The sequence below is a fragment of the Maniola jurtina genome, chromosome 24 (assembly GCF_905333055.1).
Source record: "Maniola jurtina chromosome 24, ilManJurt1.1, whole genome shotgun sequence".
Classification (NCBI taxonomy): domain Eukaryota; kingdom Metazoa; phylum Arthropoda; class Insecta; order Lepidoptera; family Nymphalidae; genus Maniola; species Maniola jurtina.
The window spans coordinates 199999-226746 of NC_060052.1; the positions used below are offsets into that span (position 1 = coordinate 199999).

Sequence of the window (26748 nt, forward strand, 5' to 3'; positions counted from 1 at the left end):
GTATAAATATAATACAAATCACAATTTTTACCGAAATCAAGTCGAAGTAAAGAATAAATAATAAAACTGATCTCATGGCTATTGGTTATTAAAAACTATATTTTACTGCATTTCATACTTGCCTACCTAACACGAAACGATAACGAAATTGATTGATTTTTCAAACTTTTGTCATAAAACTTGATGATATGATTTCGAAGAACTTTTACTAAAAAATTATTCTTATGTAGGTATGTACAAAGTATTCAAAATGATTGAAATAGATATAAGCTACATATACAAGGTTGCCGGGGGTGTTCAATTAGGGCGATTGCGCACTGCATCCGATTCGATTCCGTGAAAATACGTTCCGAAGTAGTCATAGAACTATTTGTATGGAAGCTTACGCACTAGCTCCGACTTCCGTCATCCGTGAGAATATCTCGAATGTGCCTCGGATTTGGATCAGAGATCGGATGAGTGCGTAATCGCTCTTAGTAAGTCAAACTCGACTGCTTATGCTTTTAATATTGAGGTTTATAAGAAAAAAGCTTCACATTTAGATAAACTCTTTTATTTCATTTATGTTATTTTATAAATATAATACATTTATACAGTAAACCATAATCGTCAAGTGTATCTCAGGTGTCACAGTGAGCTTGGTCCGCAGTAAGCTTCTATGTATGCTTTTGAGGTTTATATGAGAAAGATTAAACTAACACAAAGCAATATTAAACTATACATATAAACCTTTCTCTTGAATCACTGTATCTATTGATGAAATGATTGTAGTTTAACAGGGCTCTCACCGTCACTTACTCCATACAATCGTACTTAGTTCCAATTTCATTTGAATATCAAGCAACCAAAGTCCATGAAATTTTGCAGACATATTCTAGAAACTAATATCTGTGCCTGTAGTGTTTTAGATTTTTTTTTAAATATGTAGTTTTAAAATTACAGGAGCTCATAGATTTGTATGTGAATTTTTAAGACTGCGTAACTTTGAAACCGAATATTTTAACAGAAATCTGGAAAACCACAGGCATAGATATAAGTTTCTAGAACATTATGTCTGCAAAATTTCATGGACTTTGGTTGCTTAGTATTCAAATGAAATTGGAACTACGTTTGTATGGAGCGAGTGACGGAGAGACCCCTCTTAAAAGAATTAAGCGTACAGACGGCGGGAAACAACTTTCTCTATTCTTTATCTATTTTTCTGTATATTCTTTATCTTTATCTTTGTTTTATACAATGTAGAAATGGTCGTCGTCAGTGTATCTCAGGCGTGACAGTGAGCTTGGTCCGTGTGCGCCCGCGCACCACGTCCACGGTGAGCTTGCCGGTCGTCTGCTCCAGCGCGGCGTACACGTCCGTGGCGCTGCTCACGGGGGTGCCGTTGATGTGCGTCACTATGTCCCCTGGCTGAAGACCGCCACTGTAACCCAAAAACAAATCCATACTAATATTATAAATGCGAAAGTGTGTCTGTCCGTCTGTCTGCTACCTTTTCACGGCCCAACAGTTTAACCGATTCTGACGAAAGGTACAGGGTTAGCTTATATCCCGGGGCTACATACATACATAGGCTACTTTTTATCCCAGAAAATCAAAGTGTTCTCATGGGGTTCTTAAGGGTCTCTCCCTTTAACCGATTCATATGAAAGGTACAGAGGTAGCTTGTGTCCCGGAAATTGACATAGGCGACTTTTTGTCCCGGAAAAGCAAAAAGTTCCCACGGAATTAAAAAAAACCTAAATACACGCGGTCGAAGTCGCGGGCATTATTATGTAAATAAATAAAAATGTTTTTATTCAATTAGGTACTTTTGAATCGTCAAATGCATCTACCACTAGTTCGGAATTCGAAATTCGAAAACCCTTTCCTACCGAAAAGAACCAGCAAGAAACTCGGCGGTTGCTCTTTTCAAAGATTTGATATACAGTGTTTTTTTAACTGGGACAATATGTTGAAATCCAAAACCATAGGAGATACATAGAAACTGTCTGAGAAAACTTCAGCTCTTTTTTTGTGAAAACAATTTTCGCATAGCCAATTTTTTGGTCAGGCGTGAGTTGTCCATAAAAATCAATGAAATTGACTGAAACATTTTTAAATGTACGATACGCACATGTACGCGGGAGATCCGACGATCACTTTCCATACCAGAATACCATGTTTTATATCTGTCGGCATCTGAAACCAAATAAATACAAATCTAGCTTTTTTCCTCACCTTTGTCTGTGGATTTTATTTTTCGGGTTATCTCTAGTCAAAGTCAAAGTCAAAATCATTTATTCAAAGTAGGTACAATTCTACTCCCTTTGATGGTGGAAATTGTTAAATAGCTAAATGCTAGAGAAAAAAGCATCCCTTATAGGATCACTTTCTTCTCTGTCTGACAAGACCCGTCGAGGGAGTCAAAACCTAGGGTACCATATTATAGGGTAAGGCGTTTTTCTGTGCTGATTTTGTGGTGTACAATATAAGTATATTTAAATAAAAAGTTGTAACAATAAAGAGAAAAAGAAAAAAAAAGTGGACAGGGAAGCACTAAGTTTATAAGAGATCTCTACCAGTGACCCTTGGCAGTTCGAGAGGTTGTAAATACAAAATATTTAATTAGTTCTATTTTACTCTGAATAGGTACAACAAGGATAGAAAGTATGTATGAAAAAAGGTTAATATAAGCTTCAAAGCTATAACATAATATTATATTATAATAAACATGTATTTATATATTAAAAAACAGGCTTGGTTTAAAAGGCGAAATAAAGGTTACCTCTGGGTTCCGCATGCGTAGTTCCATCAGAATGTTGTTAGTGAGAGACAGCATGGTGATGCCGAGGTACCGACGCGACACGTGCGGGGGTTTCGTTTTACCTGGAACCAATCATTTTGTACTGATTAGTTTTTGGCGGTCGTCACAGTTGCAAGAAGAGGGCGCTTCTCACTCATACCAAGACATCGATCAACAGACCTCAATACTACCTAAGCCAATCGCCACTCACGACGCTCTCTCACTAGATGGCAGCACGAATACGTTAAAGCTGAAGTACAAGTGGAACACGCAAATCTGAATCGCACTAACGGAGCGTTTAGGAATCTGCCCTATAATCTATAGAAGTTTCAAGGTACAACCGTCGGCCAGCTGGCTCTACCGAGCAAGACAAACGCTCGGCGGGAGATCATCCTATGGTACAGTCGAGCACACAGCTAGCGCTCCCGTACACTTTCATATGTCAGTCAGATTGGATTGGATTACACCAGGTCATATCGATTCAAAATTCAAAATATTTTTATTCAATTAAACTTTTACAAGTACTTTTGAATCGTCAAGGCCAACTACCACTAGTTTGGAATGCCTTTCTTACCGAGAAGAACCAGCAAGAAACTCGGCAGCTAATTCAGGCCTATGCCCAGGAGTGGTCGTCTATCAGTTGGTGATAATAATGGTCAGATAGGTTTGGGTTGGATTGATGGTGCTGTAAACTCACTCTTAGCAAGGAAGTCCTTCACATAGTCGATGGGTATAGCGAAGGAGATCCCCGAGGTGACCTTCATGCTGTTTATGCCGATAGCTTCACCGTCCAGGTTGACCAGAGGGCCGCCGCTGTTGCCGAACGTTATAGGCGCGTCCGTCTGTATGTACACCATGTCTTTGCCTGGAAATTAAAAAAATTGGTCAAGTGTGAGTTGGACTCGCTAACGAAGGGTTCCGTACCATCGTACAAGATATAACACTTCAATTTTTACGGTGGCAATTTTGAAAATCTTAGTATTTGTTATAGCGGCAATAGAAGTACACATTCTGTCTTAGTTTCATGTCTCTACTTTACCTATAATGGTTCAAGAGATACGGTACTCTGACGGATGGACTGACAGCGGAGTTTTAGTAATAGGGCCCATTGCCATCCTTTAAGAACAGAACCCAAAAAACCATGTGGTGTTGTGGAGCACTGAAAGAAGCAGTGTTGTTCATAATACGCGCTGCCTGTTGCATCGTCTATCTTTTATTGTTCTCTGTCTCGCTCACTCATATGAACGCGCTGCCCAGCCAATTTATTACAGTGTTCGTGCATTCGTTAATTTACTTTTTGTAAGTTAGATCCAGTATTGGAAAAAAACATAAAAGAATTAAAACGCATGACCCTGTGATCTTACCTCGGAGCCCCAACTCTTTGCTGTCTCTCTCCGTGGAGCTGACTACTCCAGCCGTCACTGTGTTACTGAGTGCGAGTGGACTGCCCATAGCCACTACCTAAAATAAAGTCATTTTTTCTGAGATCCAAAACTAACTTAATACCTTTATCATATTAATATGTAGCCATTAGGCATAGTAAGGTCTACATCTCCTGAGGATACTCCGGTGTCGGGCCGAAACGTGCGTAGAGTGGTTTTCGGATTTGTGTGGTGCTGAATGGTGGTGGTGCATATGGCTTGCTTGGTGGCTGACTTTTCCTGCATGTTTAGCAGCGGGAGGGCGGGCGGTGCATGTCGCATACTGCATGTTGTACCAGACAGATTTATTTGGTTTAGCGGATTATAGCGAATTAAGCTTTTGGTTCCTTCTATATTATGTAGCATTCTTTTATTAGAAATATTATTTTTCAAAAACCCCCACTGGGATTTGGTGATAATTCAAAAATTACTTTTTGCAGTTAACTTACAGTAATTTTAGATAATAGAACAAAATTAGCCATAACGTTACTACATTGTGAATTATGTTATTAGTTTGGTGGTACAAGCAAGTGTAGTGTGGAAAATCACCAGCACAATGGACCGACAATATAAAGAGGCTGGTGGGAAGTGGCTGGATGAGGAAGGCTGAGGACCGGGTGTGGTGGTGCTCTATAGGGAAGGCCTATGTCCAACAGTGGACGTCCACAGGCTCATGATGATGACTAAGCTAAGTGTGAGGGTCTGATGATGGAGTAAGCAATACAAACCCACTCGCCAGGCCGGAGGTCAGCAGAGGAGCCAAGCTTCATGGTGGGAAGGTTCTTCATGGGTATCCGGAGCGTGGCCAGGTCTGACTTCAAGTCTACATCTTCCACAACGCCTGTGTGGTTAGACCCATCCTGCAATAAAAGATTTTTGTTTCTACTATAAAGCATTAATATACTTTTAGTCTATGGGATGGTAAATAATATTATTATATTTTGGCTTAAGGTGGGCCTTCTTACTCGCTTCTCCATACAAACGTATTACGCCTATTATTCTATTATTTGTTATTCTAGATCTATAACGAAGCCATATATTAGTTTATCTCTCCATCATCTATGCCCTAAAATAATAAATTTAGTACAATTATATATATTTTGAAAGTTACGATCTTTTCCCTAAACTGAGTGCTACCAAGTAAACACATTTTTGCGCTTATCATACTCACCATAAGCCTCACATTAACAATGGCATTAGGCTTGTTGACCACCACATGGGCATTGGTCAGTATCAGACCATCCTCCTTCACTATGAACCCCGAGCCGTTGGACAGGGTGATGGGCTGCCCCGTGAATAGATCCATCCTGCGCCCATCTTTGATCTCTATGTACACCACTGATGGTGCTGATACGGCCACCACATCAGCTGGAATTATAATTTCACACACAAATTAAAAATGCTGCATATAAAAATGCAATTAAATATCATTTGCTTTAATGGTGAAGAAAAACATTGTGAGGAAACCTGCCCGAGTTCTCCATAATGGTCTCCAAGGCGTGTGAAGGATGCCAATCTGCATTTGGCCAGTGGGGTAGACTATGCTCAGTAGTGAGCCAACGATGGGATGATCATAATGATGATGAAATCAAAAATGCTGTATATCAGCAGGGGTCACTGCAGAAGTCCATGATATACAAGGAAAGACAAGCTTAATTTAAATTAAAGCTATAATATGCTGAAACAAACAAATCTACATGGTACAACGCACAGCATGCTGTATGCTTAGTAATTCCTTCCTTGTAGTTCCTCAGTCATCATCTCACAACCCATCACCGGCCCACTACTGAACACGGGTCTCTTTAGAAAATGTTTTTTTTAATTTATAGACTAGCGCTTGGCTGCAATCAGACCTGCTAGCAAGTGATGATGCAGCCTAAGATGGAGCGCGCTTGCCTAGAAGTTGCATATTCACTCTTGACTTAAAGGTATGGGAAACAAAATTCCCTAGAATCCTAGCGGTTCGGATTAGAAACATGGAAGCAAATAGCTTCGTAAGTTTCCAAGGAATTTCAACTACCTACCGATGCAGATTGATGCCTTGCAGTACAATGGTAGACAGGTGTAGGAGGAACCAGGTTAAAGAGTTCTTGTGCATGCTCCGAAAGCCACATTCATAACCAAATTCAGAATGGCAGATTTCACACATTGAGAACATTATGGAGATATCTCAGGCATGCTGTCCAACTTTCTGCAGCAAAGGTGTAGGCTCAGGACCAAACCTCAGACCCTCAAATAGGGGCTGAAGTCTTAACCACTAAGGCTACACTGCTTTATTTTACTAATTTTATATCCAGGATGAAAATGATAAAATAGATTATGTAGGTATTAATTTGTTATCATTAGGAGATATCAAATCAACTGTCGATTTGAGGGCAAAATGATTGAACTTCCTTGATAAAAATTTGAAACATGATATTTTCAAAATTATGATTTTTATAAATTACACAATACAGCTCTTGATGAAATTTGGCACAAAGATAGCTTGTATCTTTGAGGTCATAGGATACTTTTGTGAGACTTTTTTACATCCTTCCATCGCAAACTGAGTAACTTTCAAGTAACAATGTGCAAGGTTTGCATATATTGTGCAAACACCGATTTTTTGTACCAGTTATGTTAATGTGTCACGAAGACTATTGTCATAGGTTTTAAGTATTTGATAAATAGATTACCTACCTATAAAGTTGTACTGCTCTCGTCTACCAGAAAGATTGATCACTGATGCCGCAGCCAACTTTTCCTTAGCACTAATGTAACCTATAAGACCACTAGCAACTAAAATACCACCAAATATATATTTTCCAGTAGAACCATGGTTTTGTTCGCCAAATGCTGTTTGGGCACGACACAAACACCGGCTATTTATTTTTAAAATTGGTTTTATTTTGAAAAATCTAGCCGCGGTTCTTGCTAGTGACATTTTTGACGTATTTCACAGTTAGTTTTATTTTTTATCCCCTTCAGGAAAGGCAAAGGTCGTAGACCATGCAGCCTGGTAAGTCGTAGATGAATTATTCTTATGTTGTTATAAAATAATGAAGGCAAAGCCTGTTCAGTCGTTTCTTTTAATTAAATATTTATTTCCACCGTTTATTTCTTTAATCTTCAAAGATTACGTATTTCACATCCCTTTTTTTTCTCTCTCGTCTGGCTTTACAAAGATTAGCCAATGTCAAGTTTGTAGATAGTTGTAACAAGTTAGGGAAAATATACAAGTGTGGACCCCGTCTGTGCCGGCGCTCGCCGACATACGCACGGCACCCCCTTAGAGCGCTTTCCAGTCATTTTTAGCAAAAAAAAACACTCCAAAAAGGCAGAGCACGCCCGCCAGCTAACACCAACACAGACGAAGTCCTTCACATCACTTTCACATTAAGTGAATTTTCGTTTGACAATGACATTTACGACGAATCGTAAAAATAGAGATGTTGCCCTTGATGCGAATGTTACCGATTTTTCAAAAACATAACGATAATAGTAACGTTGACGTTATTGTAACGATAATATCGTTTCAAACTACAGACGAAGATTCAAATCTCTAACTTTTCTATTAGCTAGTATCCTGCATAATATTAATATGATTCTTCATTCTTGTCTCAGCATCAAAACCTGAAATACCATAATTTGTTTACATCTTCGATACCCTTGAGAACTAGATCAATTAAGTTCCTTTAGAGATATATAAACCAGTAAGAAAATATAGTATGGATTTTTGTATTGCTATGAAAATATATCCAAGGACTTGCACAGCTCTGAAAGAAGATCACTATAGGATTAATATCAGAGTAAAACCACTTTTGGAAATTAAATTATTTAATTTATTGAAAACAAAACTAATAATATGTCAATAATTATGTATGTGTCTAGGAAAATAATTGTTTTCTTATGATCTAGCTATCTATCCGTATAATAATAGTGATATGATGTAACATGATACACTTGATAACAGCTAATATCTAGTCAACTTATTTATAGCATATAGGAACTATAACTATATTTTACATTACAATTAAAATGTATTTTAATTTTATAATAATATTAACATTTCTTCTATGTGAATGTTTAATGAACTACTTAAGTTTTAAAATGTTAATAATTTGGGGCCATTTTGTGATATGTTTGCCATTTCCAAATATTTCTCATTTCAAAACATTGGCAATTTATAGATGCTATTATTCAAATTATGTTGTTATCTCGAGTGCTCACGTTCAAGTCAGTGGCTTAAAAAATTATTGATGTTTTATTACTTGGTTGTAGTTGTCAGTAAGTTGCAATATATAGCCCGTTTTAAAACCACTTTTCTATTAGTTTACTTATAAAGTACATAATAACAAACATTTATTTACATTCAGATCATTCCATAATTAATTTCTTATGACTAGATGATACATTAGAACCATGAACTGCACGGTTTTAATCATGTAACTTTTTAAGTAAATAAAACTCGTTACTGAAGTCGATATTATCAGTCCACTGAAAGAAATAGCCATGCCTATTTCTTAGCCATTGACTAATAAAATATAATAACCTCCTTTAAACCTGAATAAAAAGCTAGTGCTTCAATCTACTCCGTCTAGAAATTGAGGATTTGAATATGGATACTACATTTTCTAATATTCTGCGTTAAAGCGGCTCTACACTTGCGTACACGCACGAACCGTGCACCCAACGCGCATAAAACATCTATGGACGGGTCACTGTCTCTATGCGCACGGTAAGTGCTCGTGCGCAAATCTAGATCAGCCTTTATAATACGTTGACTCTAGAAACTGATTTTCTAAAATGTCACGTTAATAATATGCCCAGAGGTATTTTTTACGGAAAATTCTTCTTTGTGGATATAGATTTCAAAGTCTAGTTTTGGAAATAAATCTAAGCAAAATGATAAGTCCACGACTACAATCAATTAAATAAATCTAGTATCAAAATCAGGCGTGGTTATCAGTTTCCGGTTTCTAAAAAACGCTATGGAATCACTCCAGCTTCCGTTATTCTGACTCTACCTAACATTAGCTTCCATCAAAACTCATAGTCAGCCTGTTTCTAATAGTAATAAAGGATGTATAAATGTCAGTTAATAAGGATCAATTAAATTAAATTAACAACTATTGGAATTTATGTCAATGACGAATTTTCCAGGGCATGTTCTGTAATAGCCTAATGGATGGCGCTGTTCATACCCTTCTATAGTAGTATGAAAAAAATACTTAACTTTTCCCCCAAAAATGAAAGAGTTTCCGCGGCATTTTTAAAAACCTAAATCCAGGCCAACTAAGTCGCGGAATCTTTTATAGAATTATATAAATAAATCTAGTATCAAAACTGGGTGAGGTTAAAAAAAACCAAGTAACGTTTCCCGCAATTACTCTCAGCTTTCTTTAAGCAGACTCTTGTACTAAAGTCCGATGTAAGAAAAAAATTCCGGTATTCCTTGGAAGGGCATGAACAGCGCCATCCATAAGACTTTTAAGGAATACGCATTTGAAAGTTCCTTATTGACAATGCATAACACGAATCTAAAGTTTCCCAAATTGACTGTTCTATTGTGTATAAATCACTATTTCACATAATCTACACTAAACAATAAACACAACACTAGCTCCAGAGTGACCAATCGTTGCATCCGCATCCGATCACACCATTTTCTTTTATACCGTTTTCTATATTACCGTTTTCACTAGTACCATTTACCCCGAAACCGTTTTCCGTTATAACGTTATCGTTATGAGTACCGTTAACTTTATCGGTAATATCGGATCGGTATGTGTAGAAGACATCACAGAAGGCGGTATCGTCTCTAGGTAAGTCGAAGTCGACGTGCCTAGCGGCCAGCCAGGCGGCTCCCATTGCGCTGGATACTCGCAGACGGACGAGTTCGAGGTCGAATTTTACCTGGAATATGGAAAAGAGAAATATTAATTATGTATTGGGAATAAGGAATCTCTGTATACTAGATTAGAAACTGAGCTACCTCCTTCGTGTTTTCAACTAAGCTATGCAATATTAATGAGATAAATGTTGCTGTGTTGGCACAACTTAAAACCACACAATAAACACAACACAATTTATTTATTGTTGCAAATCTACCCAAAAATAAAGATTTATTAACAACTAGCTGATGACCAGCATGCAAAGTGACTCACGCGCCATCTATTTTACGTTGATGGTGCTATGTCACAAACCTTTACAGAAGTCTCAACAATAACCAAGTTTCAATTCATTCAGATGAACAGATAGACACACTGACAAAAAAATTTTTTGCATAAAAGATTAAAAGGCATATATTTCTTTTTGGAAGTGTCTAGACAGCCACAAGTTGTTGTTTGATTATAAAGCGTCAAGTTTTTGATTAGCTTTTAAAATTTGTTCCAAGCCAAGACATTTACCAAGATCTATGAACAGAACCAGAAATACTCACCCGTCTGTCAGCCAACTGCTTCAAGGCGCCAGGTTTTAAGGCTTTCCAACTGTTCCACACGGATCCGACACACACAACCCTGATCCCTTCCCGGAACACAACAGAACCGCCTTCCTTCTGAGCCTTCTGAGCTCTTTCGATTAGAGCCGCTAAGTGAGCCGCTAGCGCCGCGCCTGCGTCCGCAAACAAGTGTTGAGAAAGCGCGTCACCTGATTCTGCTAGTTTTGAGAGTTTTGCTGTAAGACCTGGAAAGAGGACATAATTTAAATTTTAATGAAAGAATATTTTTCCTTTATTTTTTATCTGAACTTAAAAAATAACACTTTACTCGCTAATAAAATAGCTTTCTCATTTATTAAATTACATAGTTCTTAAAATATGAAAGCGCCAAGACTTCAAAGATTCACGAAATCATTATTGTGACTAGTCTTGGAAAGTTACAGTTAGGGTTAAGTTAGTCTTACATCGTAGAGGGAAATTTGACCTATGTAATACTTTACATTGTAGAGGCATGCAGCCTCTTTTAAGACTGGCAGCTGCGAAGAAAGCAACACACTTTGCAGCTGTCACTTTAGCTGTCAGAACACAATTTGAATTCGGAACGATTCGAATATCCTGTTGGCCTTGGCGGACCCCGGGCAACACATTCACCAATTCACTTCAGAAACCTCAAGACCGCAACACCTCGGCCTAGCATCAAGCTCCGGCCCTCATTTTCTACCACAGTTTTAATTATAACTACGGCGCACATATTGTAAATAATTGCTCATGTAATACAACTTGTAAATATGTAGCGGCCTTTTATTCATTAGTCATCATACGCTGCATGGCTGCTACAACATTACTGGCTCTATGGTAACGATATTACAGGTAACATAAATCGAATTTATTTTATTTATTTATTTATTATTATTGACATTAAAAAATACAGAGGGTTTTTGTTACATTCAGCGCCACAAAAACCACAGTTGGTTTTACCGGGCACTGAGTATCAGGGGGCACGGCAGTGCCCCCGCCAAGACGAGCCAAACGCGGCGGCCGGGGCGCTACGTACCTTTTTCTCGAAGTGTTTCGCCGTATTTTCGACCCGTCATAACTTCGGTCTGGATGACGCTAGAAAGCTGAAATTTTCAGTATAAGGTGTCCTCAGCAAATTTACCAAATATACCAAATATCAAATATCTAGCTTTTATGGTTACAGATTTATTGATATCTAAAATACGTCGATTTCGTCCCTCACTGATGATCATCAAAACCTCTACTCAAAACCTCTAAGGTACTTCCCGAAGTCCTAGAAGACTGAAATTTGGTATGTAGACTAGAAATTGCATACAAACTACAGGAAAATTAAGACTTTGGAAATTCCCCCCCTCTACGCCTCTTATGAGAAAAGCAAATCTGTAAATTCTGTCGCTAGAATGCTGATATTTTCAGGATAAAATGTCCTTGGCAGAATTATTATACGCACTGAGTATCAATTGTCTAGCTTTTATAGTTTCAGATTTATTGACAGTCAAACTTCTAGTCTGTAATTCTAGGGCACTTCCCGAAGTCCTAGAAGACTGAAATTTGGTATGTAGACTAGAAATTGCATAGAAACTACAGGAAAATTAAGACTTTGGAAATTCCCCCCCTCTACGCCTCTTATGAGAAAAGCGAATCTGTAAATTCTGTCACTAGAATGCTGATATTTTCAGGATAAGATGTCCTTGACAGACTTATTAAACGCACTAAGTATCAATTGTCTAGCTTTTATAGTTTCAGATTTATTGACAGTCAAACTTCTAGTCTGTAATTCTAGGGCACTTTCCGAAGTCCTAGAAGACTGAAATTTGGTATGTAGACTAGAAATTGCATACAAACTACAGGAAAATTAAGAAATTGGAAATTTCACCCCTCTACGCCTCTGTATGGGGGAAACAAATCTGTAAATTCTATCGCTAGAATGCTGATATTTTCAGGATAAGATGTCCTTGGCAGATTCATTAAACGCACTGAGTATCAATTGTCTAGCTTTTATAGTTTCACATTTATCGACATTCAAAACCTCTAGTCACAAATTTTAGGGTACTTTCTGAAGTTCTAGAAGACTGAAATTTGGCATTAAGTAGGAATTTCAACAATTATGAACAACAGATAAATTAAGAAATCGGGTCCCCCTTCATCCCCTCGTATATGAGATGCATATCTGTAAAATCTGTTGCTCGAATTCTAAAGTTTTCAGGATAAGATGTCCGTGGCAGATTTATCAAACGTACCAAGTATCTGTGTTTCCTGAAGTCCTAAAAGACTGAAATTTGTTATATCTGCTTCAAAATTGAGTTGCAAGATTCCACCCGAACAAACATATTTACATACGACATTGCAAGTTGAATAAAAGCTTTTAAAAAAAGAGGTAACGATAGAGAGTGGGCCATGAAAATGATTTACCTACAAAAAATAGATCCAAAAAAATCTAGGGCACCTGCCAAAAAGAAATGAAATCCCACCAAAAACATTTCATGTAAAAATATAGCCAAGACTCACAAGTTCATAATGTTTTCACTGTTAAAAAGTTATGAGATCTCTAGTAGAGCCAAGCCCCTAGCTGAGCTTAGATTTGTGCTGGCCATGGGACCTATCCCAAGTCCAAAGTAATATAGCTCTTTAATGTTCTTGACTGTATCAAATTTATAACAATAAATAACAAATCACTCTACTTACAAGCTCTGATTCTACAAACCCTATATCTTGGTAAAAAAAGTACGGCTTGGCCGTTTACAGTTCGTGGATTTTTTATCTGAAATGACATCTAAGCCCGGAATTGCTTCTGCGACCATCACGAAGTACAATACAAATTAGTAATTGTCGAACTAACTATTCCTTAAGGCCTTAAAATATGTTATGTCATGTAATAGTTTTACGAACATTAAACGGCCAAGCCGTCCTTTTTTTACCAAGATGTAGGGTTTGTAAAATCAGAGCTTGTAAGTAGAGTGATTTGTTATTTATTGTTATAAATTTGATACAGTCAAGAACATTTAAGAGCTATATTACTTTGGACTTGGGATAGGTCCCATGGCCAGCACAAATCTAAGCTCAGCTAGGGGCTTGGCTCTACTAGAGATCTCATAACTTTTTAACAGTGAAAACATTATGAACTTGTGAGTCTTGGCTATATTTTTACATGAAATGTTTTTGGTGGGATACTAATTATAGCTATACAATAAAAATAAAATTATAGAAACCAGCATGCATATAATGACAAATTGGTAATGTAGGTACATAGTAGGTATGTAGAATCGAAAAGGGATTATAGATTCCACTAGATTTATACCGGTATTACGAATCGGTAATCGGTACTATGTGACGGACAACACTAGTAACGTCACACAACAAACAGAGCACAGATAAGAAAGTTTTAAGTTTTTACCCGATTGTGGCGAAGCTCTAAAGGAGAGTTATGTGTTTGGACCTGTATATTTATATATGTCCGTTCCTATGTGCGATATTTTGATAAATATTCGCCTTGATGGCGCGAGAGTCACTGGGTAGGTACAAAAAAAATTCCAAACTCAAAATGACTTTAGTGTGCGGGCTGAAAAAGATACCGCGCAAACCGTAGTCAGGGTTTTTTGTAAACCTTTCAAATACTTACAACTCGTTACAAAAACTTGACAGTAAAGGCGATTACGCACTGCATCCGATCCAAATCCGTGAAAATACGTTCCGAAGTAGTCATAGAACTATTTTTTTAAAAAGAATATTAGCCATGCTAATCATGACTAATACTCCCCTTTCCCCTCCAATTAAACGTAAAGCTTGTGCCAGGAGTGGGTACGGCAATAGTGCAACGGGTGGGGTTTGAACCGCCGACCTTTCGGAATTCAGTCCGCTCCTCAACCGTTGAGCTATCGAAGCTATAAACATATTTGTATGGTAGCTTACGCACTAGCTTCGACTTCCGTCATCCGAGTTCTCTCCGTCATCCGTGAGAATATCTTAGATGTGCCTCGGATATGACGTAGATATGTCAAAGATGTCCACTGAATAGCTCGGATTTGGATTGTCGTGGTAACTTTGCTCTTCCGGCATATAAGTATATAGCATATCTATGTCTTACCTGCGAATTGTGACTTGTCAAACAGCTTAGACGCATAAGGTAGTAAGTCAGCTCTGGTCTCCGCGTTGAAATGTTCTTTGATGGCCTTCCACACGCGCTCCGTGGGGTGAGGCGAGGGACGCAGTCCGTCCACGTCGTCGAATATCGTCTTTACAGCTCGAAAGGCTATCCAGTAGGCTGGAAAAAAATAAAAGACTTTTTAGGGTTCCATAGTTGTAAACCCAAAAGGTGCCAGCAGGATCCTAGTAGCAAGCCTCCGCCGTTCATCCGTCTGGTTGTCTATAAGCAGGATATATCTCATGAACCATAATAGCTAGAGAGTTGAAATTTTCAGTGCGTATTTCCATTGCCGGTATAACGACAAATAATAATAAAAAAGTACATAATGCGTTGATACGGAACCCTTTGTGTTCGAGTCCGAATCGCACTTGACCGGTTTTCTTAGATACAGAATGCCAGAGTAGCAGTCTGAAATCTATAACCCATACATAGAGATAGATTGTCAAAAAATTGCAATTACCTCCACCTTCATCCCCAAAAAGGTAACCCCACCCCCCACAACCATACTGCTGACCATCCGGAGTCCGCAGCAAACTGTTTGATCCTGTACCTGAAATAAAAACGAAAATAACCTTACATATTAATATAACTACCTGCGCAATGAGTGACTTATCGAAATGAACTTAGTAAAAAGTAAGCAATTTTTAGTAAAATCTTAATTTAGTTTTTTTTTGTTTGAAAGGTGGCTTGATCGAGAGTATTCTTAGCTATATATAATCCAAGAAAATCGGTTCAGCCGTTTGAAAGTTATCAGCTCTTTTCTAGTTACTGTAACCTTCACTTGTCGGGGGTGTTATAATTTTTTAATTTACACTTGTATGCGAGTAAAAACAAAATGTAAAAAAATAATCTTTGAATGAAAGAAAGGTAATTTATTTCAATCGGAGCAAAAAGCAAACAAAATTGTCCCTGATACTCTGAGCATCGTCAGCCTTGCGTCGGTATCAACGGCGAGGCTATCTCGGGTCCTAGGTTATCAGATGACCTAATTCCGACTGAGCTGAACGAAACCGACACAAGCCCCTATGCCGCTAACACCAACGTTAACTGTCGCCAAAATGCTTGAGTTCATTGAAAAAAAGGATCGATAAAAATTTGCCAGTTTCCTCTTTTTAATCGACTTCAAAAAAAGGATTTTAGAGGAAAGGAGGAAGGAAAGGAAGGAAAAAAGGAAGGGAAGGGAGGAGGAGGAGGAAGGAAAGCAAGGAAATTTTATTCCGTGCAATTTATAGCCTCGGTAGCTCAACGGTTAAACGGACTGAAATCCGAAATGTCGCCGGTTCGAACCCGCACTATAATTGCCGTACCTAATTCCCGTTGACCTGGAATCATAAAATTTGGCAGGTAGGTAGATTTTATAGTACAAGTACAGGAATAAATCTGAAAACCGCGAATTCGTGGTTACATCATTAAAAAAAAATGTGTTTCAATTTTCAAAGTAAGATAACTATACCAAGTGGGTTATCATATGAAAGGGCTTTACCTGTACATTCTAACACAGATTTTTATTTCTTTTTATGCATAACAGTTTTTAATTTATCGTGCAAAATGTTGGAAGAAATACCTGAGAACGGAACCCTCAGTGCGCGAATTTGACTCGCACTTGGCCGGTTTTATTTTTTACAGATATATTATACCGTTTTGTCCACCAGCTCCCCAATTGGTCATAAGGGACTTACCAGCAATAAGCACCATGCCACCATTAGGAGCTCCCGTGAACAGAGATCCAGCAGTATCGGATGCAACGTAGATAGTTCTTGCGCAGTTTCCGTCCTTTTCCCTCACGCTGTCAGCTAGCAAAGCGTTGCTGCTCTCCTGCTCGCACCCTGACAGCGTCAGACCCTAAAAATGTTAATAATTTCCTTCACCATTAATTAATATTGCAAGTGCTATTTAATCACTTAAAATGCACATTTTGAAAAGTAAGAGGGCGTGCGTGGGTTTGAACCTGGACCCCAGAACACTAGCAACAGGGTATCGCCGCAATTGAGGATGATAAAGATTAATAGAGCCAAAGGGGTCATGTACTTAGTCGGGAATTGAATGATGGACGGCCAATTAGATTATTATCTGCATTGTCATCCGAGTTCTGTATGTCATCCGTGAGAATATCTCAGATGTGTCTCGGATTTAAATCGGACATATTGTGTAGATATTATGTTAATGATGGCCACTGATGAATAGCTTGGATTTGGATTAGAGATTAGATTAGTGCGTAAGCAATATTCGAGTTCGGTCCGAGTTTTTAACCGACTTCAAAAAAAAGGAGGATGTTCTCAATTCGACCCTATGTTTTTTTTGTATGTTTTGTATCCGTATTTTTACGGATTCGGATCGGATGAGTGCGTGACCGCTCTAACTCGCGTTTCCCTGCGTCTCCGCTCATGTCATACTTAAATTAAATTAAGCATCTATCCCATAGCTTGAATTCGATTATTACTTGAACGAACTTATAGCAATATCGATCACACAGCCTGAGCTCGCTTAATTGTACACCTAATAGGTACTTCCTTGAGCAAGCTAAGCTGCGGGGGATTCTTTACGCGACAAAAGAAGCAATATTATTTCAAATTACCGAAAAATTAAGAATGACCGCTTTGCCTAGTATGGCTGCTTTGAGCACACCTCCCTGCGTGTTTGTTATTAAAACCTATTGTTATTTTTCCTCTACTTTTTCCGTAATAACCAAGGGTCAGGTTAGGTCAATACTCTTTATTTTATATGTAGTGGCCTAAACTAATTTTCATTCAACATCTTACCAAGAATCTTACCGAAATCATAGTTTTGAATAGCGAGAAAACGAGGTTGGTCACCTGATGTTACTGAATTAACATTGAAGGTTTTCTATAATCAATCATTTTATTATCACTGTGAAGCAGCAATGTAAAACCAACCAATGTCAAATAGGCTCATTCATCGTTGGACACTGAGTTAGCGAATCAACCCATTGGTCTGGACTTTAACGGTATTGAATGCGGTGGATCTATTTTGTAAAGTTAGGTACAGATTTATGTAATTATAGATCAATTGGCCTTCTTCAAGTTCTTGAAGCATTTGCAAGATCAATAGCGTGGATTGTGGAATGTTACGTAAAAAGTAGACTTTTCCATTAAAGGTGGAAGGCAGACAAGCCTACTACCATGTAGGGCCGAATGACGTCTAACACGTCATGCTATGAAGGGTTATATGGAAATAAGCTTCCAAAGTAAACAAATACTTGATTAAATGCCCTTTTACTTGCTTTGAATTACCTACTTGTACCATAGAATCCAAAGGCGTGTCGAGCGTATGCGTAGCGGGTAAGTATGCCCGCGTCTTGCATGGCGGCATGCATGTCTATGACCCGCCTGGCACACTCGTCTATGCCCAGCGCCCAGTGGTTGGAGCCAGGCCCTCGGGATCTGCCCACTATGTGGTCTAACCGATGACATATAGTGATGAAGTTGAGGTTCCAATACACCAACTCACCAAAGAATCCAAAGGCATGTCGAGCGGTATGCCCGCGTCTTCCTTGGCGGCATGCAGCATGTCTATGACCCGCTTGGCACACTCGTCTATGCCCAGCGCCCAGTGGTTGGTGCCAGGCCCACGGGACCTGCCGACCACTCGGCCCAGTTCGTCACATATCACCAGGTTTGAGTGAGTGCCACCACTGGAACAAATTGTAAACATTTCAAGAAAAACTGGGCAAGTGCTAGTCAGATTCGCATACGAAGGGTTCCGTACCATTGTACAAGATATTTTAATATTTGTATGTGCAAACTTGCAATAAATAAGTAAGTAGGTAAATTAAATAATTATGGCGCAATAATAACTATCGCGCAGTAAAATGTAGTGAACGAAGAGCCAGCGAGTGCCAGACCTTCGTTATTTTATAAAAGCTGATATTTTCTCTGCGTATTGCCCCAACACAGCGAGGAACGATCACCGACTATGAAGTTTGGATCATGGTGGCTTTGGGACATAACAGGTTTTAAACTTTTAAACTTTATGGGCGTCTGGGAGGGGGTTGCCACGACAGTAAGTGTCTGACAATGCATAACATGATTTCTAGTACTATTCCGAAGAAAAAATAAAAAAATTAGACTTTATACCTTTACGTAAGATTTGTTACACCTTTATTACCTGTTACCTCCCAAAGCCAGTATGCATGATTTAAACTTTATAGTTGCTGACCGTTTCTCCCCGTGTTGGGACAATACGCAGATAAACTTTCAGCTTTTCTAAAATAACGAAGGTCTGGCACGCGCTGGCTCTCTCTATAGGCAATAACAATTAAAATAATTGTCTAAAATGGCTTAATTCGCAATATTGTAACGCGTTCGCATATCACATTGTAAACATAGATAAACACTTATAGATACCTATTTATGGCTTCATAATGATACATAATCCTAGTGATAATTGATAACAACTGTCGGCGTTATCCTGCTACTGATAGTTATCAATAATCATGAACTTGGCCCTCTTACGAACAGTTCCAGGTAAATAGAACATTTCTTTAAAACTCAATGTATCTAGAACATATCTCATGAAGGGCAATCTAATCTAAGAAGGCATGAATGAATAATTTTTTCAAAGAATATTATATAGGTAAGTTAGGCCACTATGTCTAGACAGCGACCATTTCAGAAAGAAGACGTCTTGTAAGAAAGCTAACATTACCAATACAACTAGTCAAATCAGTACCTTTTTATCAAACTTCAAAACACGCGATTAGTATGCGAGCTTCTATGAAATACTGGCCTGTGACGTCACAATGATTTGACGTACTTTTTTAGTTTAATCGATAATATAAAATGGTTATTACATTCAAAAAGGATGTGGATTTTACGTATCAAAATTCCAGACCCTCTATTTACCGAGAAGTGCCGAGAAGTAATTTATTTTTGACATAGACAAATACCGTAACAAATACTTTCAGTTAATCATCATGAGCAAGCATTATACTTCTCACAGGCCGACGTCTAAGCCACTAAGCCACCACCACTAAGCTATCACTGCTTTGTGTTTTATGTATTGGTCTATTGGAGCCATAAAGTTCTTTTCCTTGTTGACATTCAAACAGAGCTCGTAACTGCAATGTGACGTCAATGTTTAACGTTTTATAGCTGAACAAATGGTGGGCATGTCGGCACTCGGCAGGCACGCCTCGATCTCGAACGACGACGCAAGATGCATTCTGCGCAGTTACATTTCCAAGGTCAAAACAATGCTCCTTTACAGCAGAAACCAAGTGACTTATCGATGAATGCAAAATCCATTATGTAACATAATAATAAGAGAAATCCCACGGACCCCTACGAAGCGATTTGCTTCTTTGTTTCTAATACGCACTGCTAGAATATGGAATGCCCTTCCGGCTTCCGTTCTTCCCGCTAGCTATAATATTGGTACCTTCAAAAGAAGAGTGAATAGGCACCTTCTGGGCAAGCGTGCTCCATCTAAGGCTGCATCATCTCCTACTTGGTCTGTTTGCAGTCAAGCGCAAGCCCATTTAGTTAATAAAAAATTAAAGTATTAGGAATGTGAAGTTAATGGTTCTAACAGTAGGTAACTATTATCCTATTAGAAGAAAATACAACATATTATATGTTGGGCAAGGTCTGAATTCTGAAACCTATAATAATTATCTTGAAATGCCAACTATTTTTATATATGTATTCAGATATACAAGTTAGCTTTAGACTGCAATCTTACCTGCTGGTGATAATGCAGTCTAAAAGCGGGCTAACCTGGAAAAGGTATATCAGTTTTTATTAAACCCATATCCCTTTGGTTTCTACATCGCATCGTTACGACACGCTAAATCGCTTGACGACACGGCTTTGCCGGCCTGAGGTCTGATGTCTGATATCTAGGAGCAATGGCTTCATCGTTCTCAATAAGGAATTAAACACAAATCATTTGCTTATAGTTCCCCGACTGAGTGCATATAAATCAGAGGTGAAATAGAGACAATCTATGAATAACCTAATTGGTCTACAAAACATATCTCCGCTTATCTCAGCTTTAGACCATACAAGGCCCAAGATTCACCATAATCTTTTGGTATGCCCTTATTTGGCATCATATTATCAAAACCCTGATGATATGATAACAACAGTGGGTGTGTCGGCTGTCGAGACAGATAAAGGTTATTTCCCGCAGCCTGCATCGCATTCCGTCGCGCAACACGTGCAGACTGTAGAACCACAATCACCTCACGGCCACACAACAGTGAACGCACACATCACAACAAATACAAACACACTAACAAGGATACCAAGTGAAGGGGGCGTGGCGGACGAGAATAACATGTTTCGAACATAGTGATATTTAGCAGATTGTATGATTGGTTATATTTGGATAGAGACTTCAATTTACGGTTGAGACGTAGACTGTAGTTCTTTACACTAAACGATCAAGAATGCTCTTGTTCTAGCTCTGGATTTTTGTTCGTTTGGTTTAAATCAAAAGCTTCCAGTTCCGAGTTCCAGAAGCCAGTTCTATAACTGAATTCACAGGCCATTTTCGAACAGCGTTGTGAAATTTTAGAGCCAGTCTGTTATGCCAGAAATCAGCAAAATTAGACGAAGACCATAACCCTTCCTTTTGGCTTTGCCGCAGTCGGGTAAAAAAGAAACCCTTGATTTAGATCTAGGCCCTTAAGCAGTTCCTGGAGTTATAACGCAATGCATAGAACCTGTAATTAGATAAGGAGGAGAAACGTGGACACTGACAGTTGGCCTCGTCCACAAATTAAAAGTCACTCAACGCGCTCTGGGGCGAGCTATGTTGGGTACTTTCTAAAATCAATTACCCCTAATTATCGAATTAGGGCGGAAAACAAAAGCGACTGACATAGCTCAAAGGATTAGCAAGCTGAAGTGGTAATGGGCAGGCCATGTGTGTCGCAGAATCGACGACCGATGGAACAGACGTGTTCTGGAGTAGAGCAATGTAGACCATGGACCATGGACCTGAAAGTGGCGGGAAGCGGATAGATGACGAAGGCAGAGGACCGCGTTCGGTGGCGCGCTCTTCGAAAGGCTATGTCCAGCAATGAACGCATACAGGCTGACGGATTAAATTGGATTGCAGCAATAAGCCAATCTTTGCGGTTAGTTGGCAGCCAATGCATCATTCACGATTTTTGTAATCAATCACAATTTTGCAGGACGTGCAATATTACGACAGTGACGGTTGCATTAGTTAGTTATCGCTAGTTGTTAATTAATAGCTAAAATACTAGGTAAATTCTATCCAATATCAAGATTTCTGCCAATTGGAAAACTTTAGATTGAATAAAACACTAAATGATGGCTGTGCTAAAAACGGAATCAGAATATCCCAACTTAAAAAAAAATTGGGCACAGTATCTAGAGAGAAAAAAGGAGAGTTTTGATTTTGGAAAAAAGTAGTTCAGAAAACAGTTTTATAGAACTCTAAACTCATAAATCAACGAGGTGGAGAAGACTGTACAGACTGCGAATTCCTTTGGAAAAAGAAATTTTGAATTTTGATGAGTCCTTAGCCCATGATTATGTATTATAATCATGTTGACGTCTTAGGTCGAATTGTTCTACACGTTTAACATCAATATTATGTGTGAGACATACTCAAAAGTAATATACACACCGGTTTTAAATATAAACTTGTTAATTTGAATTTTGATTCGGTATTGACCTTCGAGTATTGGATTTAATCGATCTACTATTTGTTAAACATTAAAATACTTGCTGAATTCATTTTTAACGATTTTTTATCGAATACAAATTAAGTATATTTTAAGATACTTCCAAAAATTGAAGCTTGGATTCTTAGCTTTCTTAAAGCTTAAGGAGTTGGATTAAGGATATGAGCGTTTCTCTGTAAACTGGGCAACTCATTGTCTCAGTCCAATATTATTTAAGAAAGTACAGATTAATACACATTTCGCAGATAACTTTGCGAGATCACACTTCACACTAATATTATAAAGGCGAAAGTTTGTGTGTGTGTGTGTGTGTGTGTGTGTGTGTGTGTGTGTGTGTGTGTGTGTGTGTGTGTGTGTGTGTGTGTGTGTGTGTGTGTGTATGTTTGTTACTCCTTCACGCAAAAACTACCGGACAGATTTGGCTGAAATTTAGAATGGAGATATATAGTATCCTGGATTAGCACATAGGCTACTTTTTATCCCGGAAAATCAAAGAGTTCCCACGGGATTTCAAAAAACCTAAATCCATGCGGGCGAAGTCGCGGGCATCGGCTAGTATCTAATAACCTCATCTAACTTAATCTTTAATCTCTGCGGAAATTCTGGCAATGCTTTTAATTCTATATTAGCCAAATTCCTATTTTCATAAAAAGGTAAATAAAAACTCGTCTCCGCGTCTTGCGGTATTGCGAAATGTCAAGTGTCGGTATGTAAACACCAGCTAGTTTCGCCCGTGGCCCAAGGTTGGAAGAGCCGGGCAAGTGCGAGACGGACTCGCCCACGAAGGGTTCCGTACCATCGTGCAAATTTTTTTTGTGATATAAGCACTAACTCACGGTTTTCGGATTTTCCTTTGACGCACGGAACCCTAAAAACGCCTTGTTTGAGTTCTAGCTTTGTATACCTTTGTATTTGTTTTCTGCTAGGGACAACCCAGGGTCGTACCACTTCGCCAGAAAGGTCGCCAGAATCTTTAACATGAACTCGGATATTTGATTTTTAAACCAATAGGAGTTTGTGGAAAAGTTTGTCTAGAGAGCATCAATAGGGATTTGTAGAGTAAAATTTAACTAAATCAAAAAAAATTTTTTGAATCGTCAATTATTGTACCTACCACAAACCCCCATTGATGGGGATTGAACCTCAGGGTCAGAGTTTATTATTCTAAGCACTGAGAGTTATATTTACCTCAATTATTTGTTACCTTCAAAATCAGGGACATTATAGGTAAGTACTTATGAATTCTATGTCGATTTGACTTCCAAAAGGGCTCCAGTCAAGGAAAATTAATGTAGGCTGTCTGTCATTTATAAGACATTGCTGCATGCCACTGGCCACATGATTCTAGGTAACGGGAAGTACCCTATAGGTTTTGATTCCCTTGAGAGTCTTGACACTTGACAGACAGACAGACAGACAGACAGACAACGTGATCCTATATGGTTTTCTTTTTTCTGTTGAGATAATATGGAATCCTAAAAATGAAAATAGGTAGATACCAACTAACTTCCTAACCTTAGTTAAAAATGTGGCCTTTATCAGGATGTGTTTTTACAAGAATTTTATAGGTAGGTTAACTAACATTCCCCTTTCCCCTCCAACTAAGCGTAAAGCTTGTGCTAGGAGTGGGTACGACAATAGTGCAACGGGTGGGGTTTGAACCGCCGACCTTTCGGAATTCAGTCCACTCCTATAACCGTTGAGCTATTGAGGCTTTACTTACTTCAATGAATCTTATTATAAAAGGCAAATCAATTGTCGCCATTGCTATAGAAAAGTAAACGTAAAAAAACCACTCAGGGTCACCAGCCGCGCCGATGTTAAATTCCGCGCATATTTCATTACAACTTCAACTTAATTACACTCTTATCACAAGAGCCATAAAGTTCATTATCACACTAGTGACGTTAATCAGAGTCGCGCTTGTTTTTCACAATCATTACATTTTATAATAACGTTATTATTATTATATTTTATTATTATTTTGCTACATAACAGTATTTAGACAAATTACTTAGAAATCAAAATAATTCTGTGCTTTTGTGTACTTATACAGTACTTACACAAATTATATTATTACAGTTTTATATGAAGTAGTTTGATATTTAAATACATTTTAGACATTACTTTTAGAAATTAAAATAATGATGTGCTTTACTTATTCAGTGCCTAGACAATTATTACAATTTATATTATTTTGCTATAAAAACAATTTAGAAAGATTACTTAGAAATTGAAATAAATGATCTTTTGTATAGGTACTTACTTATTCAGTTTTAAATAAGTAAATTATATTTCAATTCTAACTAATTTTTAAATTTTTATTTTAAGTTTAATTTCAAAAGTATTGTGGAGTCTTAATAATTGAGTTATGTAATATATTATCCTTTCATAAGAAAGTCAATTGTATATGAACACTATAGCTGATGCCTGCAACTTTATCTGTGTGGATTTAATAAGGTTTTTTACAAAGGATCCTAAATATGTCCCAAATAAAAAGTGGCCTAGGTCACTCCTTGTATAATCTATCTGCCTGTCAAAGTACCTTTGGAATTGGTTCAGCAGTTCTGAAGAAAAGCCCGGTCAACCAGACAGAAAGACTGACAGATTATACAGGCAAATAGAGATTTGAGTGATGCTATCGTCCAAATAATAAAGAAAAAATATTTTGCGACTTAGGAGGCTGCATGGTATTTGATCTTTGCCTAAAATACTTATCGAAAAGCGAAAAAATGTAAAGGTAAACAATAAACATTCGATTTTCAATTTAACCAAGCAGTCCTGAAATACCTGCTAGAAAAATAGTCGGCAGATCAGCTATAAGGAATACTAAACAAAGTGCAAGTACCGCTATATTTATTTTAATAATACACTTCTGTCGAAACACTTTGATTTCAATTCAAGGCAAGCCTTTCTACTTTCAAATTAATTAATAAACAATTATTGTTTAACCCGACTTACCCTTCTACGCCCCCGAAGTACCTGGTCGACTCCATATGATAGCTTGTTTATTATTTAATATTTAAAACGTGGGTGGTCGCGTTATCACGCCGGAAAATTGATAAGAAATTGTATTTTTCTTAAACACAACAACTTGCCACGAACGCGTTTGACGCACTGAAAAGAGAAAGTAAGTCTTCTGTCACACGTCAAGTGTCAATGTCAGTGCAAAAGTAGCAATGTCAATGGGAAGCTAGTGCGGGCTTGCTTAGCGATAACCGTTTCTCGTCACCATTATTACCGATTATTTGTAACGTTATTACGTCGTTACATAGTTAAGACCCAAAAAGAGGGATGTTATAAGTTTGACGTGTGTATCTGTGTATCTGTCTGTGGCATCGTAGCTCCTAAACGAATGGACCCATTTTAATTTAATTTTTTTTTGTTTGAAAGGTAGCTTGATCGACAGTGTTCTTAGCTATAATGGAAGAAAATCGGTTCAGCCGTTTAAAAATTATCAGCTCTTTTCTAGTTTTCTTAATGAGGTTTAGTGTCGGGGTTTATTTAAATTTTAAGTTCTTTACCTACACTTCAAGGTTAATTCTAAATAAAATTTAAATATATTATATCAAAAATTGCGAAACCGGCAAGATTCGAACCTACGTCTTCTGTGACTTTGACCGCTAAGCAACAGCATCGCTTACTGCTAGTAACAGTTACTTTAGTCTTTAGTACTGAGTGAACATACATAATCACAAACGGTATAATCTGTTTTTAAAAATTATTTACTAACAAATTGTCCTTGGTGCATGCGATGATAGCTTAGCAGTCATAATTTCAGCTTCCTATTCGGTGAGTCGGGGCTCGATTCCGGGCACGTAACTTTTCGGAAGAACGTGCGTTTTAAGTAAGTAATTAAATAATATCACTTGCTTTAACGTCAAGAATAACATCATGAGGAAATCTGCTCGTCTGTGAGTTCTCCATAATGTATATGGCATCTGCTAATTCATACTTGGCCAGTGTGGTGCATTGTAGCTTAAGCCCTTCCCATTTTGAGAGGAGATGCATGCTCAGTAGTGGGCTGGCGAAGGGATGTGTCGACGATGAATTGGTCCCTGGGTTAGGTAAATAAAATTACAAAGTTATGTATAACATCTCATATATTTTTGTACATAATATAGAATTTAGGCTTAATATTGGCGACAGTTGAAATAATCCACCAATAAATTGTAAAGATGGTGTTTCTAGTAGGTATAAGGAAAATAAAACAGATGGCGTTGTTGCTCATCCTCATATTGTAATATTATTATTTTTGAGGACTTTTTTATTTATTTCATTAGT

The 26748-nt window shown here is 38.0% G+C and overlaps 1 protein-coding gene and 1 long non-coding RNA gene across 2 annotated transcripts; one reads left to right on the forward strand and one right to left on the reverse strand.

Moving 5' to 3' along the window:
* Positions 1-537: 537 nt before the first annotated feature.
* On the reverse strand, positions 538-25576 carry LOC123877486 (serine protease HTRA2, mitochondrial-like). Its single transcript, XM_045924284.1, has 16 exons — positions 25426-25576; positions 18255-18438; positions 16466-16628; positions 15247-15336; positions 14727-14903; positions 10625-10869; positions 9828-10098; positions 6883-6981; positions 5375-5571; positions 4932-5063; positions 4147-4243; positions 3480-3647; positions 2765-2865; positions 2114-2178; positions 1142-1420; positions 538-772 (listed from the first exon to the last, which is right to left on the reverse strand). The coding sequence occupies exons 1-15, from the start codon at positions 25458-25460 to the stop codon at positions 1255-1257; spliced, it is 2190 nt and encodes a 729-aa protein (XP_045780240.1). The 5' UTR covers positions 25461-25576; the 3' UTR covers positions 538-772; positions 1142-1254.
* LOC123877487 lies at positions 1588-19876 on the forward strand. Its single transcript, XR_006798603.1, has 5 exons — positions 1588-1598; positions 5701-5704; positions 7384-7393; positions 9239-9245; positions 18808-19876. It is a non-coding gene; the product is annotated as an uncharacterized LOC123877487 (long non-coding RNA).
* Positions 25577-26748: the final 1172 nt, after the last annotated feature.